Consider the following 17,454-nt stretch of genomic DNA (forward strand, 5'->3'; position numbering starts at 1 on the left):
ACGGACACAGCAACCTGGCCTTCGCATGCACTTTGGTAAACTACCACTATGACTTATTGCCAAGATTAAGTTAAATAAACACACAAACAGTAGAAACTGAATAGTTCTGTAAAATGACCTCTACACGGAAAGCGATAATCCTAACCACCATGCCACGAAAGCCACAGAAAAAAAAAAAAGAAAAACAACAAAAAAAGCTCCCTCATTCACAGTGCAGACGTATTTTACTATTTGTACTACTGCCACCACCTACAATTTGCGTTATGCTACATGTTTGGTGCCCTAATGTTCGCTATAATAAATCGGAGCCGTGCATGAGTGAAAATTTCGTTTTTTTTTTCTCCCGATTTTTGCACAAAAAGTTCATACGAGCAGTCCTTTTCCGGCAGTTCAAAATTTGCCGAAATTCTTCGTCTCCAGTCACACGTGCCCGTGGATTTCGTCGGTAAACAACACCGCGAAGAAAGTTACCACGGAAAGTTTGTCTGCTTTGTCGTCTGTTTGCTATTATGCGTGTAGCCTACATTTTGTTAACATGGCCTTGATGGCCATCGCAACCTCAAGGTGAAGCTCCAGAAAGAGAAAGTGGTTCAGAGTCGACGTTTCCACGACCAATGGGAGGTCGGCTAAAATGTAGGACGCTCTCCGTCATTCAAGAGTGGTCTGCAGCGCTGTTAGTGAGGTTAGTTTGGAACGAAGATGCATGCAACACTTGTGATCGTGGCCGGAACTCTGCTCCTCACGGGTAAGTCGCTGGTTCATTCTTCGAGATCAATCTTGCACATGGGTTTCAGGGTCCCTCTGTTTAAATAGCAAAGTAGAAAAAAAAAAATAGACAGACGATGAAGAAGAACACAATGCCAGTTTTAAGTTTCAGTTTACGCACCATCTGTGTGCCTGATTTACCACTCTTATCTTACTAGCGATTTCGATATCGATTGAAAAAACTCAGTGCAGGGTAAAAAAAAAAAAGGAAGAAAGGGGGGGGGGAGAGAAGAATGTTTACTAACCACGAGGAAAACTTCCTACAAACCAGTCCACATGCTAACCTTGATTCAAGGTCTACTAGCAACATACGCAGTTGAGCGTACAGAAATATCAAATAATTCCGCAACGATGAGCACGCCCAGAAATTCCCAAGCAGCACAATGTACTGTAAGACAGAGGTGGACGGGTATAGGTGGAAAGCCTTCAACAGGCTCGTGCAACTAAAGAACATTGATAGGACACATCCCAAGCAGCACAATGTACTGAAAGTCGAGTGCAATAGGGGTGGACGGTATGCGTCTTATCAATGTTCTGTTGATTCACGAGTCTGTTCAAGGCCGTTCACCTACCCGTCCACCCCTATTGCACTCGACTTTCAGTACATTGTGCTGCTTGGGACATGCCGTTCACCCCTATGGCACTCGACCTTCAGTACATTGTGCTGCTTTGGGAATGTCCAAACACCGACGGTGAGGGGAAGGGGGACACTTTCGGATTGACAAGCCGTGAACCAGAGTGTTGTACTTCTCGTTTCTTTTTCTTCATTCTTTTCTTTTTTTTTCCTCTCATTTAAACCATAAATATGCGTTCGCGAAAATCATTTCCTCAATCCTTCGCGTTCCTTCATGGTTTTCGCTCTGTATGCACGCCAAGGCTTAGGATGCGCAAGATACTATTGAGTAGCCTATTACATATGTAAGCCTTTCAGAAAGCTTCAGCACAAGCAACCTCAAGAAGTTCCATTACTTTTTCCTCTGTTTTGAATTCAGTTTTTTTTTCCCCCTTAACTTCCTCATACCTGCTTGCAATACGCCGCGACAGTTTGTTTTCTGTACAGAGGGAGAAGTTATAGAGCTTGGAGAAAAAACGTGACGCAGTGTCCGTAACAGTTTTTAAAGCGAAGTATCTGTCCACACACAAGGCACCAAGAAGAGGGTACTCGTAGGCCAGCATAATTATCCGCATGGGTACGCAGAAGAGTCCACATTGAAATGTGCCCCCCGTATTTGGGAGAGGTACCAGTAAGGTACCTCTTATACTGTTAAAAAAAAAACAAAGAAAAAGACAACAATTCAGTGCGTTTCGCTGACGAATCCTGGGGAACGGAAGTACGATACTGAAAAATGCCATAACGTCGTTTTTGAATACTTGTTGTGGACACCCGGAGTCCCCTTTTGCTCCTCAATTTTCTTTCTTCTTTTTTTTTTTTTTCACACCGGCACTCTCAAAGCAGAAACTCACCGCATAGCAGGCTCCTAGCCAACCATCATCCCGAATAGCACCTGATTTGATGAAAACGAGAGGCCTTTTTGTGTCACTTATGCAGCGACTTCAGAAACTCCCAGAGTGCTTAGCGCCGCTGTGAACTGTGAGAACTTGTTTATCGGAAGGAAAGGAAAGGCTTCCAAACTGTTCCGGCTTGTTTCTCGACTCCTCTTGGTTGAACCCATTCACTCTTAGAAATGAACTTCACCGCATAGCACGCTCCTAGCCAACCATTATCTCGAATGATATCGTTATCTGCCCTGATTTATTGAAAACGAGGGCGTACGCCTTTTCTGTGACACTTATGCTGTTCATAATTGTCACAAAAAAGGTGTGCGCCTCCCGGGCAGAGAACGATATCATCAACGATAATGGTTGGCTAGGAGCGTGCTATGCGGTGAAGTTCATTTCTAAGAGTGAATGGGTTCAACCAAGAGGTATGGTAGATACACTCTTAAAAATGAGCTTCACAACACGGCACGATCCTAGCCAACCATCATCTCGAATGACGGCATTCTCGCCCTAGATTTGTTGAAAACGGGAGGAGGAGCCTATTTTGTGGCCATTATGCCCGGCACAGAATAGGCTCCGCCTTCCGTTTTCAACAAATCAGGGGAGAGAACATTGTCATTCGGGATGACGGTTGGAGGTGAAGTTAATTTTTTAGAGTGCGCGTCTTGTCAAGGTCAGCGAAAACGAAACGTGAAGGACCACACTCTACAAACAGAGCTTCACCGCATAGCACGTTGTGCGCCAACCATTGCCAGGAATGATAGGGTTATCGCTTCCTCCTCGCTCTTCGAATCGGAAGCGATAAACCTATCATTCGTGGCATGGCTGGCGCAGCGTGCTATGCGGTGAAGTTCTGTTTTTAGTGTGTATACAGTCATCCCCCCCCCTCCCATGACAATAAGCGCAGAGAATGCAACTCGTACACTCTTAAAAATGAACTTCACCACATAGCACGCTCCTAGCCAACCATCATCCCGAATGACAACGTTCTCGCCCATGATTTGTTGAAAACGGGAGGAGGAGCCTATTTTGTGCCAATTATGCACGGCACAAAATAGGCTCCTCCTCCCGTTTTCAACAAATCTAGGGCGAGAACGTTGTCATTCGGGGTGGTGGTTGGCTAGGAGCGTGCTATGTGGTGAAGTTCATTTTTAAGAGTGTGGGATTTACTGAAATATTTACCATTCTCACAAAAAGGCGTACACGTCACGCGCTTTCCACAAATCAGAAGTGATGACGATCATAATGCGCTGCGCAATGGTTGATCTTCACCGTGCTATGTGACGAAGTGATGTGACGGACTTTTTCCCTCTCTCTCTCTCTCTCTCTCGATAATTCACGCCCCCAAAAATCTTGCGACCTGGGCGACCGCGCCTGCACTCTAAAAACAGCTCTTCACCGCATAGCACGCTGTGCGCCAACCATTGCCACGAATGACAGGGTTGTCGCTTCTGATTCGAAGGGAGAGGTGGGCGTACGCCTTTTTGTGGCAATTTCGATACATGAAAATTGCCACAAAAAGGCGTACGCCCCCTCTCTCTTCGAATCAGAAGCGATAACCCTATCATTCTTGGCAACGGTTGGTACACAGCGTTCTATGCGGTGAAGTGCTGTTTTTAGAGTGCACACTCTTAGAAGTAAACTTCACCGCATAGCACGCTCCTAGCCAACTATCATCTCGAATGATATCGTTATCTGCCCTGATTTGTTGAAAACGGAAGGCGTGCGCCTTTTTTTTGTGACACTTACGCTGTTCAAAATTGTCACAAATGTCTGCACAAATGTCACAATTGTCACAAATTGGCAAACAGGCGTACGCCTCCCGTCTCCCGCCTGTCTGACGCCCCTGTTTCGCACTCTCCCTGTAGTCCGCGAAGCGACGTCATCGTTGGTTGTCGTCCCAACGAAGGTGGTAACAGCAAACAGCTTGAAGATACTGCAAAGCAGTATCGAGCTGGAATATCAGAAACGTTATACTCGATAGCCTCAGCCCTCAGTACTCTCATGTCACAATTTTCATCCCAAATGCGCTCATAGCTTTTTAAAGAAATTAAAATTGAAAATTAAGGGCAACACTGTGTCGAGTAGCCAAAAAAGTGCACATTATACGGCAAGTACGGCGGCAAAACTACATCGCATGCGCGTGACACTGTGTCTAAAACAAAAGAAGTTGGCTACGTGTCGACCTCGTAGCCATCACGAACGGCAAGCCAGTCGGGAATAGGGTGCCTCAATACAGAGGGAGCTAGTATTCAGGCACCTTATTCGGGAACATAGATCACTGTTGCTTGATTGGGGTTTGGATGAATCGGGGATTATTTCCCACAAGGCGTCACCCCGAGCAGTGTTATCGCAATTTTACTAGCAAATTCAGAATATTCAGCGTTCCTTGTCATACTTGTGCAACTTCTTGTGCTGGATCAACAAGCAAGGCGAAGCTGTTAAGCGATGCCGGTAACACATGCTGTCCGTCCATCTGCTGTTCAGCTGGTTGCTTTTTTGTATCCATACAAAGAACCATGCTGGTCTACGAATACAGTACCCTTATTGCTGCCTTGTGAGTGGTTTCTATCCCTGTGGAGCAGTGCAGTTAGATGTATGCTTTCCTTGCGTCGTACTGCCAGGGTTGTTAAGTAACTTAGTAAAAGTATCTGAGTACGTGTACTTAGATACTTTTTGTGTATCTTGAGGAAATATTAGGTACATTTTCAAACACGCACTTCTAACTGTAACTTCATTACTTTTTTCAGTAACGTGTAACGCGTCTTCTAAGAAGCGCAATGAACAAAATAAAGAAAAAAATGGAGTTCCTTCACGAATTTTTTGCGGGCGATCTATCGAACGGATTTTTGTTCTGAAAACGGCTACGATATCAGGTGACCGAAAGGAACAGATGTTCTCATTGGGACAACTTTGTAGCTTTTATAATTAAAAAGTTAATTAATGAAAGTCATCTTTCATCTATACTTAAAGTCTTAATTAAGACATTGCCTTTAGACTTTGCTAATGCCCTGCTAGGGAGTGCCCTTTAGCATATGCTATATTGCAATTGATTTCATCTTGGAAAAAGTGTTATATATATTTTTAAAAAATCTGTTCACACTTAGCGTGGACACCCTGTATGTAACTGTAACTTAGTTACTTTTGAAAAGTAACTTTAACAACCCTGCGTACTGCACAGGAACCCTAGGCGATGTGACCAAAACCACTAAATGACATTTGCTGAAAGCATTGCTGAAAAGCTATTGAGCAGAATTCACGAAAGTAAATCCTCGAGACAATAGAGCACTGATACACAGGTTTAGAGCCTCTCTATCGTGTAGTCCTTTGCGTTCTCTTCAAGTTCTTCAAGATTCCTGTGCAACATAAACATCTACCAGTTCCCCGACATACTTTTTTTTTTTTTTAATCTTCTCCGTCTGTGTAATGTCGTTTTCCTTCTTTTTCTCGTGCGCGCATAACCGGCGTTCTTGAAACATAAATGCTATTGTCCCGTGTGATCCCGGGAGTATACTTATTCAACGCTTATCGGGATCTGTCAGTGGGACCAAGCAGTGGCGTCACTTGAGTACGCGTCACCCAGTGCATGATCTCTTTCCATACCGGACGATACACGATAAACGTAACAGTATCATACCACACGGAACCGAACCGCGTGTTCGTTCTGCGTCATCGCGCTGTAGAAAAAGTTAGAGTCACTTGACTAGAAAAAGACAGGAAGCGACGACACCGGAGCGTCGCGTCCCCTGGTGTAGACCGCGCCTCTTGCACCCGTCTAGTGACGCCAGTGGGACAAAGTTGAAGTTGTATCGTCTCTCAGTTAAATTTTTTAAGACTATAACTTAACTCCAACCTTACAGAAACGTTAAAGGGCAAAAACTCTTGAAACATGCCATCACCTTAAGAACAGTACAAAAGGTAGGCGATACATCCGTCTTCTCGTTGGTCGCGATTTTAGCGACAAGGAAACTGCAATTCGCGCTTTCCCTCTTGCCGTCTCTTCGCGTTGTTTTTTTTCTTTTTTCTTAAATTCTCTCTAACAATCCCCCACGAAAAAAGGAAGAAAAATGGCCATGCACTTAGGTCCTACAATTATCCGTAGAGTACGTTTTGTAGCAGCGCGCATAGCGGTACCACTGCTTGCTTGAGGTTTGTGCTCTAGTATCTGTATTGTTGACGCAAATTATACAGGGTGTTTGCTCTAACGTGCCCAGAAACTATATTTAAAGCGAGCGATAAAAGAAAAGCAAGTGGTACTTTTCTGCTACTTGAGTAAGAGACAGGTACTGCTGCACTAGTATCACCTTTCTTAGTCAAGTAGCTGAAAAGTAGCGCTCGTTTCTCTTTTATCGCTAGCTTTAAATAAAATATTTCTGGACACGTTAAAGCAAACACCCTGTATACGTATACATATACGCAGTGCTGGAAATAAAAGTGACAAGTGTGTTGTTTCCGAAACGGACTCCCCCAGGCAACTGCCGGGCGCAGTTCAAGAACATCTCAGGTTGTGGCGACGAAGATATCGACGCATGCGGCACGGACTTCGTCGTCTTCTCGAGGTCGCCAAGACTTCCTGAGGACCCCGTCGAACTTAGCAAGGCTTGCGAGTAAGTTCTCCAAGTGCAAGACTACGTGTTCTTCCTGATGCGTTCTTATGGACCATACCAGAGCTCGGGACAAAAGTTTAGGAACACCATGGTGTCGTGCTTCTCCGTTGGAGTCACTTTCTAGCAGCAAACAAGAGCGGACACACATACTTAGAGATGGGAAGGATAGCCAGTCCCTCGTTTCTTAAGGCGGAGTGACCCCAATGTATTCTCTGTGGGCATTGCTTTGTCCAGTTCATCTCAAAAACTACTGCAGTAATGAAGCAGTACGCCGAGCTGGTAATACATGGGTAAATTCTGCACGTCCTGACATATTTTTTTATCGGAATACAGCAAATAGGCGAATTTATACGATTTTTTTTGTTTCTGTGAATCCGGATACATGGAGTCCTATGGGAGCAGCAGAAAACACTTCCTCAGATCTCTCAGCGATGAAATAAACGCCTGAAAAAATATGAGTTGAAAGCTGGTTGGCAGCTTGGGACAAAAACTCACGAAACACGGCACTGGCGCATTTGTTCATCGGAGCTGTCCCTACCAGGCAGAAACCACAACCTTTCAATGGTGCTTAACATGTTCAACGGTAATTGGCTTCAGTTATTATTGGAATGACAGTTTGACAGGAAGCAGCTGTGGCTATAAGCGGCGTACAGACGTGGATAGATGGAGAGAGGACAGGAGGAATGAGTGGGGTTTAGTATGCGTCCTGGGCCGACTTCAGGGGGAACTATGCCGACATTCGTGTTGAAAGTCTTCGGAAAACCCAGGGAAAACCTCAGACAGCACAGCTGCTGACAGGATTCGAACCCGTATCACCTCCTAGTCTCGACGCGGAAAGCGATCCACTGTGCCACGGGAGCTGGTTTGACTGTATTCAGTTCAGCATCCGTCAGGGTGCCTGTGCCACTCACACAAAAACAACATTAGTGGGTTTTAGTGGATCGTACGCTATCGCCCTTGCGTACGTAAGGAATAGCGTTGGTGGTTATGCGCACGCGCAAAACATAAAGAGAGCTTCGCGCACTGCGCAGAACCACTACGTTATCCCCTACGTACGCAAAGGCGATAGCGTACGATACACTAAAACTCTCTATTTTCTGAGAAGTTTAGCTGTCGGAACGTTAAGAAGACATCGCAGAAGGGCGAATAAATGCCTTCAAACTTAATCGCTGGAGATCCGGTAGCAGACAAAAAGATAAGATACGATAAGTTTAATTGGGGGTGTGATGTATTGGAGTCATCCGTGGCTGCCCTAAGGGCGCCTGCAGCTCCAGTTCTTACACGCTAAAATATAATAACTGGGAGTGATGGAATTTAGAAGCGATCTTTTATACCGCTGTCTTTTAAGAAAGCGCAGAGCGCTTTCCTTTCAGTGCTTTGGATTGTTGCAGACAAAAAGTACTTGATCAGCACGAAATAAGGCGAGTGTATGCACACTACACGGTAAGATCATTGTGTGGAAACTGACGGAATGAAATTACTGATAACCTGATTGGCCGATACAGCAGTGGCGCTTACTCGACGTGTACAAGGTTCAGTGAGTCAAAGAGAGATATTTATTCGAAAAATGATTTCTGTCTGCATATGGCTATTTTGAAGCGTAAGCAACCCGTAAGGGAATACATTGTTTCTACGTGAACCTGTGGTTTTCCCGCCAACATCTTCCACGATTAACTTCACGCTTTCTTCATAACAGATCAATCACAGTTACAGCTTACCTTTCTGACATTCACGCATACTCTTAAATTATTTCGAGACAGCCCATCAATATTCAGATCACGCACTTACTGAAAGAAGTGCAAGTCATTTCGATAACATACAGAAGTTATTTATCCAGTTTAGGTGGCACACACTCGGGGGCATCAGTAACACAACAGACGAGGCAGTTGCATAATGCACTCAGTCACGGACGACAAGTATCGTTAAAACATTTAAGCTCGAGGGCTTTGAGAGGATGATTTATTGTGACCTTCACGCGTAAGTGACTGCTACTAGTGACTGCAATTTTAGATAATTGAAGGACCATAACTTGAAGGACCGTGCATTGCTTCGTGTATCGCCTCTTCATTTCTCGCTAGCAGCGGTATTATGACTCGGTCAATCAATTAATCAATTGCCATTCATGCGTTGCTACTAAGTATATGCTATCAGTTTAAACATGCTTGGCGTTTTACAGAATAGAAATGAAGAGTCTACTGTGTGCTAGAGACTACGCCGTGCGTTGTCTGGAAGGACTGGCTCATGGCGCCGCCCTGGTGTCCATTGGAACCATTCAGGAAGAACAAGAGAAGAAATGTAATGCAGACGGGCCTGGACAGCGAAGTAAGGTCAATCTCCGCGGTGTGGCGGTAGCACCGGGCTTGTGGTGCAGTTAAATGGCGTGACGCAATGACAACGCAAAAGTACTCTCTTTTCAGATGTGCCGTACACAAGTTTTACTTCTGTTCACAGTAGACGTTCAAAAACCAAGGCTTCAGAGCGCTGGACAAAAGTTTACGGTACACCGCTCCTGGGGTTACCTAGGCGCATGTCTGTAAGCCCGCACGGTCCTATTCGCTGCCTGCGTGTCACTCTGATGACGTAAACTTTTGTCCAGCACTGTACATACTTGAGAACACAAGCGCTAAATTCACGTGATGTAGGCTGGTTTAAGTAGCTGTTCATGATACTTATGTCAGTCGTGCCTAGGGGAAATACCGTGTGTTCGCAGGAGCGACATCCCAACGGAATATTCTAGCCGAAGAAAAAGGAAAAAGAAAAAAATCTCACGGGGTGGAAGTGGCGCCTTGTCTTATACGTTGTCGTAGCAGACGACAACATCTACCCTGTCTAAGGAATACCTTCTGGCTTGGCCGTCGGATATTCCCCATTGTGAGATGATCACGAAAAGACACGACGTTGAGCGTTCACGGTCACGTGGCAACAAAAAGCTGTGACGTTTTGTGCAACTTTCGCTTTTTCGGAGCTCCGAAGGGAACGTCGCTCGCGCCCTCCCAAATACACGGATATTGGAACATTCTTTGTCACTTATCGTTATCTTTTGCAGCATACTTCGAACACGTCCAGTGCATGAATAAGGCAGGAGACGAGCTCCACCAATGCGTCAGGACATTCCAAGAGTCTCTGGTGAAGACTGCACGCTATGCGCCTTCCAAGCAGAGGGTTGCCTACTCGTGCTGGTGAGCAAGATGAAACCACATAATCAACGAAGTTTGCGTCGCTAACCCTCGTAAATTACTCCTCTAGTTATGTGCACAGTCATGCTGGTGAATGGGGTGAAATTTTAGTCCTGGTGGGGACTAAATAGATTTCCACAACGATTAGTTTAGCTCAGTTCAGTAACTATTAGGAGCGCAAGGGAGTGAGTTTGAGGCTCTGGTAAGTAGAATGGAAAGTAGCTGCAAACTAGGGGACTAGACACCATAATTGCCCTCCAATTTACCCCCCATTTTCTTGTACGAACGTGTACAAAAAAAGAAAAAAAAGCGCAACGCGTTTCTAATACGGCGCGTTTTCTTACGCTATGAAACGGCGCACACAATTAATTAACCGTGGCGGGCGAAAAGTTGCAACAAAAGACGCGCACCGTGAAAGGTTCCTAATAAACACCTAATAATAATACACTCAGTAGATTACATGAAAAAAATAATAATAATAACGTACCCTATGCAATACGAGAAAAACAATTGCGAATAATACAACCTATCGCAATTTCTAGCCGAGACCTGCAGCAGAAAGCAACATCCTGCCTTATATTTGGAACATTGCCTATGCATACAACACTTTTAGAGAATGAAACACGAACAATATACCCACTAGAAGAAACGAGACAGAAACACACATTTACATGTAGTTTATATGCTAATCACATTCCATGCGGAGAACCCACTCCTTGTTCTCTGCATGGTAATTGTCGTTCTTTCAATGCAGCAGTACAATACAGCCGCGGAACATGTTGACGAGTACTAATCCTTTGGTCGACTCGTAGACAGGGTGCTATAAACAAATCGAATCCACGAGAGCCTGCACAAGGCCGTTTCTTGCAACGCACCCAAGCGCTATGCTTGGGGATATCGCCACGCCAAAACAGGGTTGTTTGATGACATCAGAGTCTCTGTGTCACGGCGACCCAGTGGCGTAATTTTCCGCAAATCGTAGTGACGTGTGCTCGCGTTCCCTCTCACCTTCGATAACATCTCTTTTCGTGCTTTGCGCGAAACAGCGATAACAGGTACGCAACGAACGTGCCTTGTGTGTTAGGCAGGCAAAGAGCTCGAGGTAATATATTGACATCGGGCGTATTATTGCTCGCTCTTTGAAGCCTCTTATTGGCTGTCGAATTACGTTCCCGCGTGTTCGATGACGTCACGCTTTGATTTCTTGTGAGTCACGTGTAATGACCCTGACATTTCGGACTTTTATGTTTAGTTCTGGGTCGGGTTCTATAAGCCTTACATATTCCTTACGCCAGCTCTCGTAGCGATGGTATACGGACTCGGTTATCGGTTCGAGGATGCGGTAAGTTCGGAAGCCCGATACGAACTGCTTATGGCGAATTCGGATGGCCATTTCGTGGCATCTTTTTTTTTTTTTTTTGCCAGATCCAGAGCAGTCCAGATCCAGAGCGGGGCGCTTTCCGAGCGCCAGACATTTGCCAGCTAGCACTTTTTTTTTTTTTTCGTCCGGTCTCAAAACGATCGAACAGCGGGCAGCCCAACTATATCCGGTGTCGTCACATCCGCATTGCAACGGTGGCGAGTGCTCTCATTGGCCCGCACGTCGAAGTTCACGTGGTTCAGCAGACGACGGAACCCGAAGACGAGCGACCGCGATGCCCCTATAGTGTAATCCAAGCGACTAAAACCGCTAGGTTCCTGGCACTCGTGTTCGGGTTTCTACGGCCACGTGATCCAGCTCGGGTGCCGATCTAGCAATTCCCGAGCGCTAGGCCGCGTTGCCATGGAATGACCACTCGAATTCGCCATTATAGGGTCATAACTGGTGGACAGAACTCCTTTCATTTAATCATTTTAAGGTTTTTGTTACGTTTATTGGTAACGCTAAAATTGCGCCCCGTATTCACAAATTCCGTAACAGTGCTTCGGGGTCTTACACCGCGAGACAACTATAGCCATGAGTGGTGGACGAATACTGCTCGCCCGAGAATTCTTTAACATGCAGTGAAATTTCAGCCCATGGTACACCACATTGAACGTCCCTTGCCCGACCCCAGCAACCTTGGTGTCAATAAGTGGGTTCTTGTCGAATGTACCATGCTGAAGTGCACGACACGAAGAGAACTTATTGCAAGTATGTACATGTGTCGACTCTGTACGCCACCTTGCGTGTACCTTTCAGACTGGTACGCCTTGGTGCACCTCGGTGGACCTCGGTGCGCCTTTTGTGTACATTGGTGAGCCTTTCAACTTGGTGCTCCTCGTTGCACATAAGTACGCATTTGGTGTACATTGGTGCACTTGGTGGGCCTGTTAACTTGGTGTGGCTTAATGTGTCTTTGGTGTACCGACGGTGTGCCTTTGGTAACCTTGGTGCAGCCTTCAACTTAGTGCGCCTTGTTGCCCCGCAGTGTGTTTTTGGGATACCTCGGTGCGCCCTTGGTGTGTCTCTGTGTGTACCTTGTGTGTCCTTGGTGTACCTTAGTTTGCTTTGCAACTCCTGCAAAAACTTCCAACCCCCGAAATTAAGAGACAATGTCTGACAACCTATTCAGGTGATGCCAATGGTTTTCAATTGCTCAATGTGTGAATTCTAGGAGAGTGTAATACCCCTGTCACACGGGCATTTTCGGTCCTGCTCGACCGAACCTGTTTGAACCCAATGCAGATCGGATGGGGGGGGGGGGAATATAGGTTTATTGCAAAACAAAACAAAAAACACGAAAGAGGGGAAAGGTTAGCCTGGCTCCAGCAGCCGACTTGCTATTCCCGCTTACAAAAGGAAAAGGGAGAAAAGGAAAAATAAAGAGAAAGAAGAAAAAAGAAAGACAAATCGGAAAGAGCGAAAGAGGCGGCGCAGTCACAGGCTCAGCGCGAGCCCTGTGTCGGTAAGGAAGCGTACGAGTTCCCTTCCGACGCGCCACTGAATGGGGCGTTGCAGAGGGCCCAGTAGCGTTGCCAGCGTGACCTCCCTGAGCCCTAGGGCAGCTAGTCGCTCCATCAGAGCGGCACGGGGAGCGGCGAACAGGCGACAGTGGAGGAGTAGGTGGGAAGTGGTGCCCTCGGTAGAGCAGGCTGCACATGTAGGGGTGTCAAGCGTGTTGAGTTGGAAGAGCCGTGTTGGCGTTCGAGCCACGCTTAACCGAAGACGGTGGATAACGGACGCCTCTCTCCTCGTGATGTTTGGGGGAGGGACGTACTGCATTTTTGGGTCGATGGAGTGCAGAAATGTATTGGGCGAGATGGCACGTTCTGTGAAATCTTGGACGCAGCGAGAGCGCAAGCGACGTATTTGGAGCAGGCAGGCAGACATTGAAAGCGGGATGCTGAGACTCAAGGCAGCCGTGGTATGGGCACGTTTCGCAGCAATGTCGGCACGGGTATTTCCGGGCAACCCGACGTGACTGGGTACCCACTGGAGCCGTACACTGTGGCCGGAAGCCAAGAGCTCGTTGTATCTGGCGATTACAAGCGTGCGGAGATCGCAAATAGCACTGCACCGGTACGACGCCAAGGTCTCCAATGCTGACTTGCTGTCCGTGAAGATGGACCACGAGTCGGCCTGTGAACCGGATATGGCGTTGAGCGCTTCATAGATGGCTGTCAGTTCCGCTTCGGTGGATGAAGTTTCATGCGGTAGCTTGAAAGTCTGCGTAGTATCGCTGTGAGGTATGTAGAAAGCTGCAGACGACGCGCCGTACACAACCGAGCCATCTGTGAAAATTCCTTTACGCTGACCGTGGACAGAGTTCAAATGGTCAAGAGCAAACTGTCGCGCAGCGAGGACAGGAGTGTCGTTTTTGCGGGACATGTCGGGAATATGCAGGTCCGTCGGAGGCAGCTCGAGGGTCCACAAAGGTGGAGCGTATAGCAGGCGCGATGGAGGGGGCGGAAGAGACTGTGCCAGCCTGCAAACAGCAGCCCCGAAACCTGAGCTTTCATAGAGTATGTGAATGTCCCGTAGGTAGTGGGCAGCATGTCGTGTGCGGTACCGCGCACATGCGCGCAGGGTCTCCATGTCGCGTAGGACGTGGGCTGGCGTCTCCTTCGCCTCAGCCAAGACCAGGAAGGTGTCGGTCGTTTTGGGGACACCAAGGCACACTCGAAGGCTTCGCGCCTGGATGTTCAAAAGTTCGCGCTCTGTCGTTGAACTTAGACCGTGCAATACCGGTAAGCTGTAACGCAGGAGCCCTAGGACGAGTGAGGTATGCACCTGGCGAAGGTCAGGGTATGATGGGCCCCAGGACGAACCAGAGATGCGGCGGAGGACGTTCACGATGGTAGTCGCCGCGGTAGACAGGGCCTTGACGTGCTTGGACCAGGTCAGCTCCCTGTCAATGGTTATGCCCAGGTACTTGTGATGACGTACGAAGGCGAGCTGTTGGCCGTCAACGCGGAGGGGGAATTTGAGGAAGGATCGGCGGGTGAATGCCATGGCAACAGTCTTGCTAGGTGAGATAGAAAGACCACGGTCGGAGAGGTAAGATACGATAGTGTCCAAAGCACCTTGCAAGCGACGCTGGATTACATCCCGACGGGTGGAGGAGGCCCAAATGCAGAGGTCGTCGGATGGTGCTACACGGCCGCTTCCAAGCAGGATCGAACTTAGATCCTGCTTGACTCAAGACAGTTCCCATAACAGGATTGAGAATTTCAAGACGGCTCGACGGCCGCCATTTGCATCCTCGATCCCGGTGAACTGTCATAACTTAAGACGGACATGCGCGCGAAGCTACAAATGATGCTTACACCGGTATACGATAAATTACCACTAATATCGCTGTTATATAGGAAACGCGAAATTAATGAGTTCCGTTTATTCATTTGCACAGGTCAACTATTCAATGCGCATTGCAAGTGGCCGTGTAGCAGCGTCAAAACTCGAGCGTGCTCGGGAAGTTCGATGCAGATCGGTTCGAGAAGGATCGAAATGCCCGTGTGACAGGGGTATTAAGAATAGTCCATAGAATATAATAACCCATGGCACAATAATGACCTGCCCTCGAATATTGTCTAGCAGAGTACAGGGTGTCTGCGGATAAACTCCACAGCTGTGAGCTCCTTCCTTCTAATGGAATATTCCTTGCTAGGAAACCGAAAGTGACTTAGATCTTTTACGTAAAGGTTTTCATAACGCGTCATAATTTTTTAACTACAGTTCCGAGCTTTCAATAGACGATACTCGTTTCAGTATATTGTTCTTTAACCTTTCCAAAAAACCCCAGGCAATAAGAGCCGCACCCCACTCTTGCCAGCCTCCTATGGGTTTCGACGCAGACGTCCCGATTGTCGACCGGGCGACACTTCGCGTATATACCTTGGTGACATTCTTCAGTTTCGCCTTTCTGCTCTTACACATTCTAGCCAATACGCTGACTTCTACGACTGTACGGAACGAGGCCTGACGGACTACTGCGGAAGGCCGGATACAACTCAACACGTCATGGAAACCATCGACAACTTGTTCGGCAACATCCTGAGCCTCGTCTGCGGTGCATACCAGAAAGGCTCCAAGAACTGTCTCCAACTCAAGCCTCTGCCAAAGATCAATGGGAATGAGAAGCTTCCTGTTGGGTTTCTCTCACCCTTGAAAGACATCGTACGGGTGTAAACAAAATCAATCATCGCTGTCGTCACCTTCATAAACATTTTCATCTCATGGAGTAGTCACTTGACCGTACCTCAGCTATACGAGATTAACCACACTTTTAGCAGTGTCATGTTTGTTTTCCAACGGGAAAGTTTTCCGTTGTGATGTTATGGAAGGGCTTGTTTGTGACCCGCTCCTGCCCTTGCATGTATACCAAGAACAACATTCGGGAACATTCATCCTTCCGGTACAAAACTTCTGAAACACTGCTCTGTCGTGAGTGCTGTGCATATTTTCATTCTTAGGTATAGGAAAAAGAAAAAGTGGATAAGTCTTTTAATATTTAATTTTTAACACAATAAGATGCACAATAAGTAGGGCTCCGGTTTTTGAATGTATCAGAAAGAAAAAAATCGAAACACGTACGCGGGTAAAAATTTAAACCAATTCGGATTTAGCCGAAAATCTCCGCATATTGGGGTTCCTGTTACCGGGAACTCAGTTCACCAGTTCCTGATGACAGGTTGGCTGAGTTGGTTTCCTTCTGTGTCGGCATGAGCTGACATCGCAGGTTAGCAGCAGGGTTGCCAGGTCAAAATCGTGAAAGGTCGCCAACGTTCCCCTTAGAATGTAGCCAAACGTGGCCAATATATGGCCAATAAATGTAGGTAACGTGGCCTTTTACGTAGTCATATATTTGTCGCCAGTGGTGTACCAGGTATCCCGAATGAAGCTCCAATCCAATCCAAGCCAATTTTACCTCGAATGCAGACCTGCCATTTGCACAAGTACATGTGCAGTACTGGTGGCCCACGTCATTGTGGCTCGAAAGTTAAAATCTGGATGACAAGTTATTTTCTTTTCTATTCCGTGTTAGCGCTGCGACGCAACTGTAGCTGTAAGCGGCGTATAGATGGGACCAGGGGTGGGGTGTTAGTATGCGTCCTGGGCCGACTTCAAGGGGTGAACTGTTGCGATATCTGTCTAGAAAGTCTGCGAGAAAAGCGAGGAAAAACCTCAGACAACACAGCCGCTGGTAGGATTCGAACCCATACCATACCGCAGTCTTCAGCATGACCTTGGCAACGAGCGGATGTTTTTTTTTTACCCCTCGCCCTTGCCGCTGGTGTACAAGTTCTTAGTGTACACCACATCTTCAGGAAGAGTCACGTGACGAGGGGTGTGGATTTGTCGAAACGCGTGCGCATGCGCATGGAAAGGATCTTCATGGCACTGCTTGAGAGCTGTTTATTCTACGGAACTTACTCCTGGTGGATCTCTGCACAGTTGTATGCCACGCATATACACTCTTAAAAATGAACTTCACCACATCACACGCTCCTAGCCAACCATCATCCCGAATGACAACGTTCTCGCCCCCGATTTGTTGAAAACGGGAGGCGGAGCCTATTTTGTGCTCATCATGCACGGCACAGAATAAGCTCCGCCTCCCGTTTTCAACAAATCAGGGGCGAGAACGTTGTCATTCGGGATGATGGTTGTCTAGGAGCGTGCAATGTGGTGAAGTTCATTTTTAAGAGTGTAGGACCTTACGGTGTCGGTTTCTGCCTCTTGGTGAGGAATTTGTTACAGAGATCGCACTTCCTTTTCAAGTTCTTGATTTGAAGACTGAAGAAGTTACAGTGGCAGGTGGTGGTGGTGATGGTGAAAGGGCTTGCCGTTGTCGGCCTCACGTATATGGTCAACGTCACGACTGACGCCCTGGGGAAATGTGCGTCCTGGGCCGACTTCTAGGGGAACTGTGCCGACATATGTCTGAAAGCGTCTGAGGAAAACCCAGGAAAAACCGCAGACA

General features: G+C 47.0%; 1 protein-coding gene across 1 annotated transcript; it reads left to right on the top strand.

Moving 5' to 3' along the window:
* The first annotated feature begins 678 nt into the window (after positions 1-678).
* On the top strand, positions 679-15,701 carry LOC135398241 (uncharacterized). Its single transcript, XM_064629663.1, has 5 exons — positions 679-745; positions 6,737-6,872; positions 9,049-9,194; positions 9,919-10,051; positions 15,413-15,701. The coding sequence occupies exons 1-5, from the start codon at positions 700-702 to the stop codon at positions 15,657-15,659; spliced, it is 708 nt and encodes a 235-aa protein (XP_064485733.1). The 5' UTR covers positions 679-699; the 3' UTR covers positions 15,660-15,701.
* The last annotated feature ends 1,753 nt before the right edge of the window (positions 15,702-17,454 follow it).

The sequence above is a fragment of the Ornithodoros turicata genome, chromosome 6, assembly GCF_037126465.1.
Source record: "Ornithodoros turicata isolate Travis chromosome 6, ASM3712646v1, whole genome shotgun sequence".
In the NCBI taxonomy this organism is placed as follows: domain Eukaryota; kingdom Metazoa; phylum Arthropoda; class Arachnida; order Ixodida; family Argasidae; genus Ornithodoros; species Ornithodoros turicata.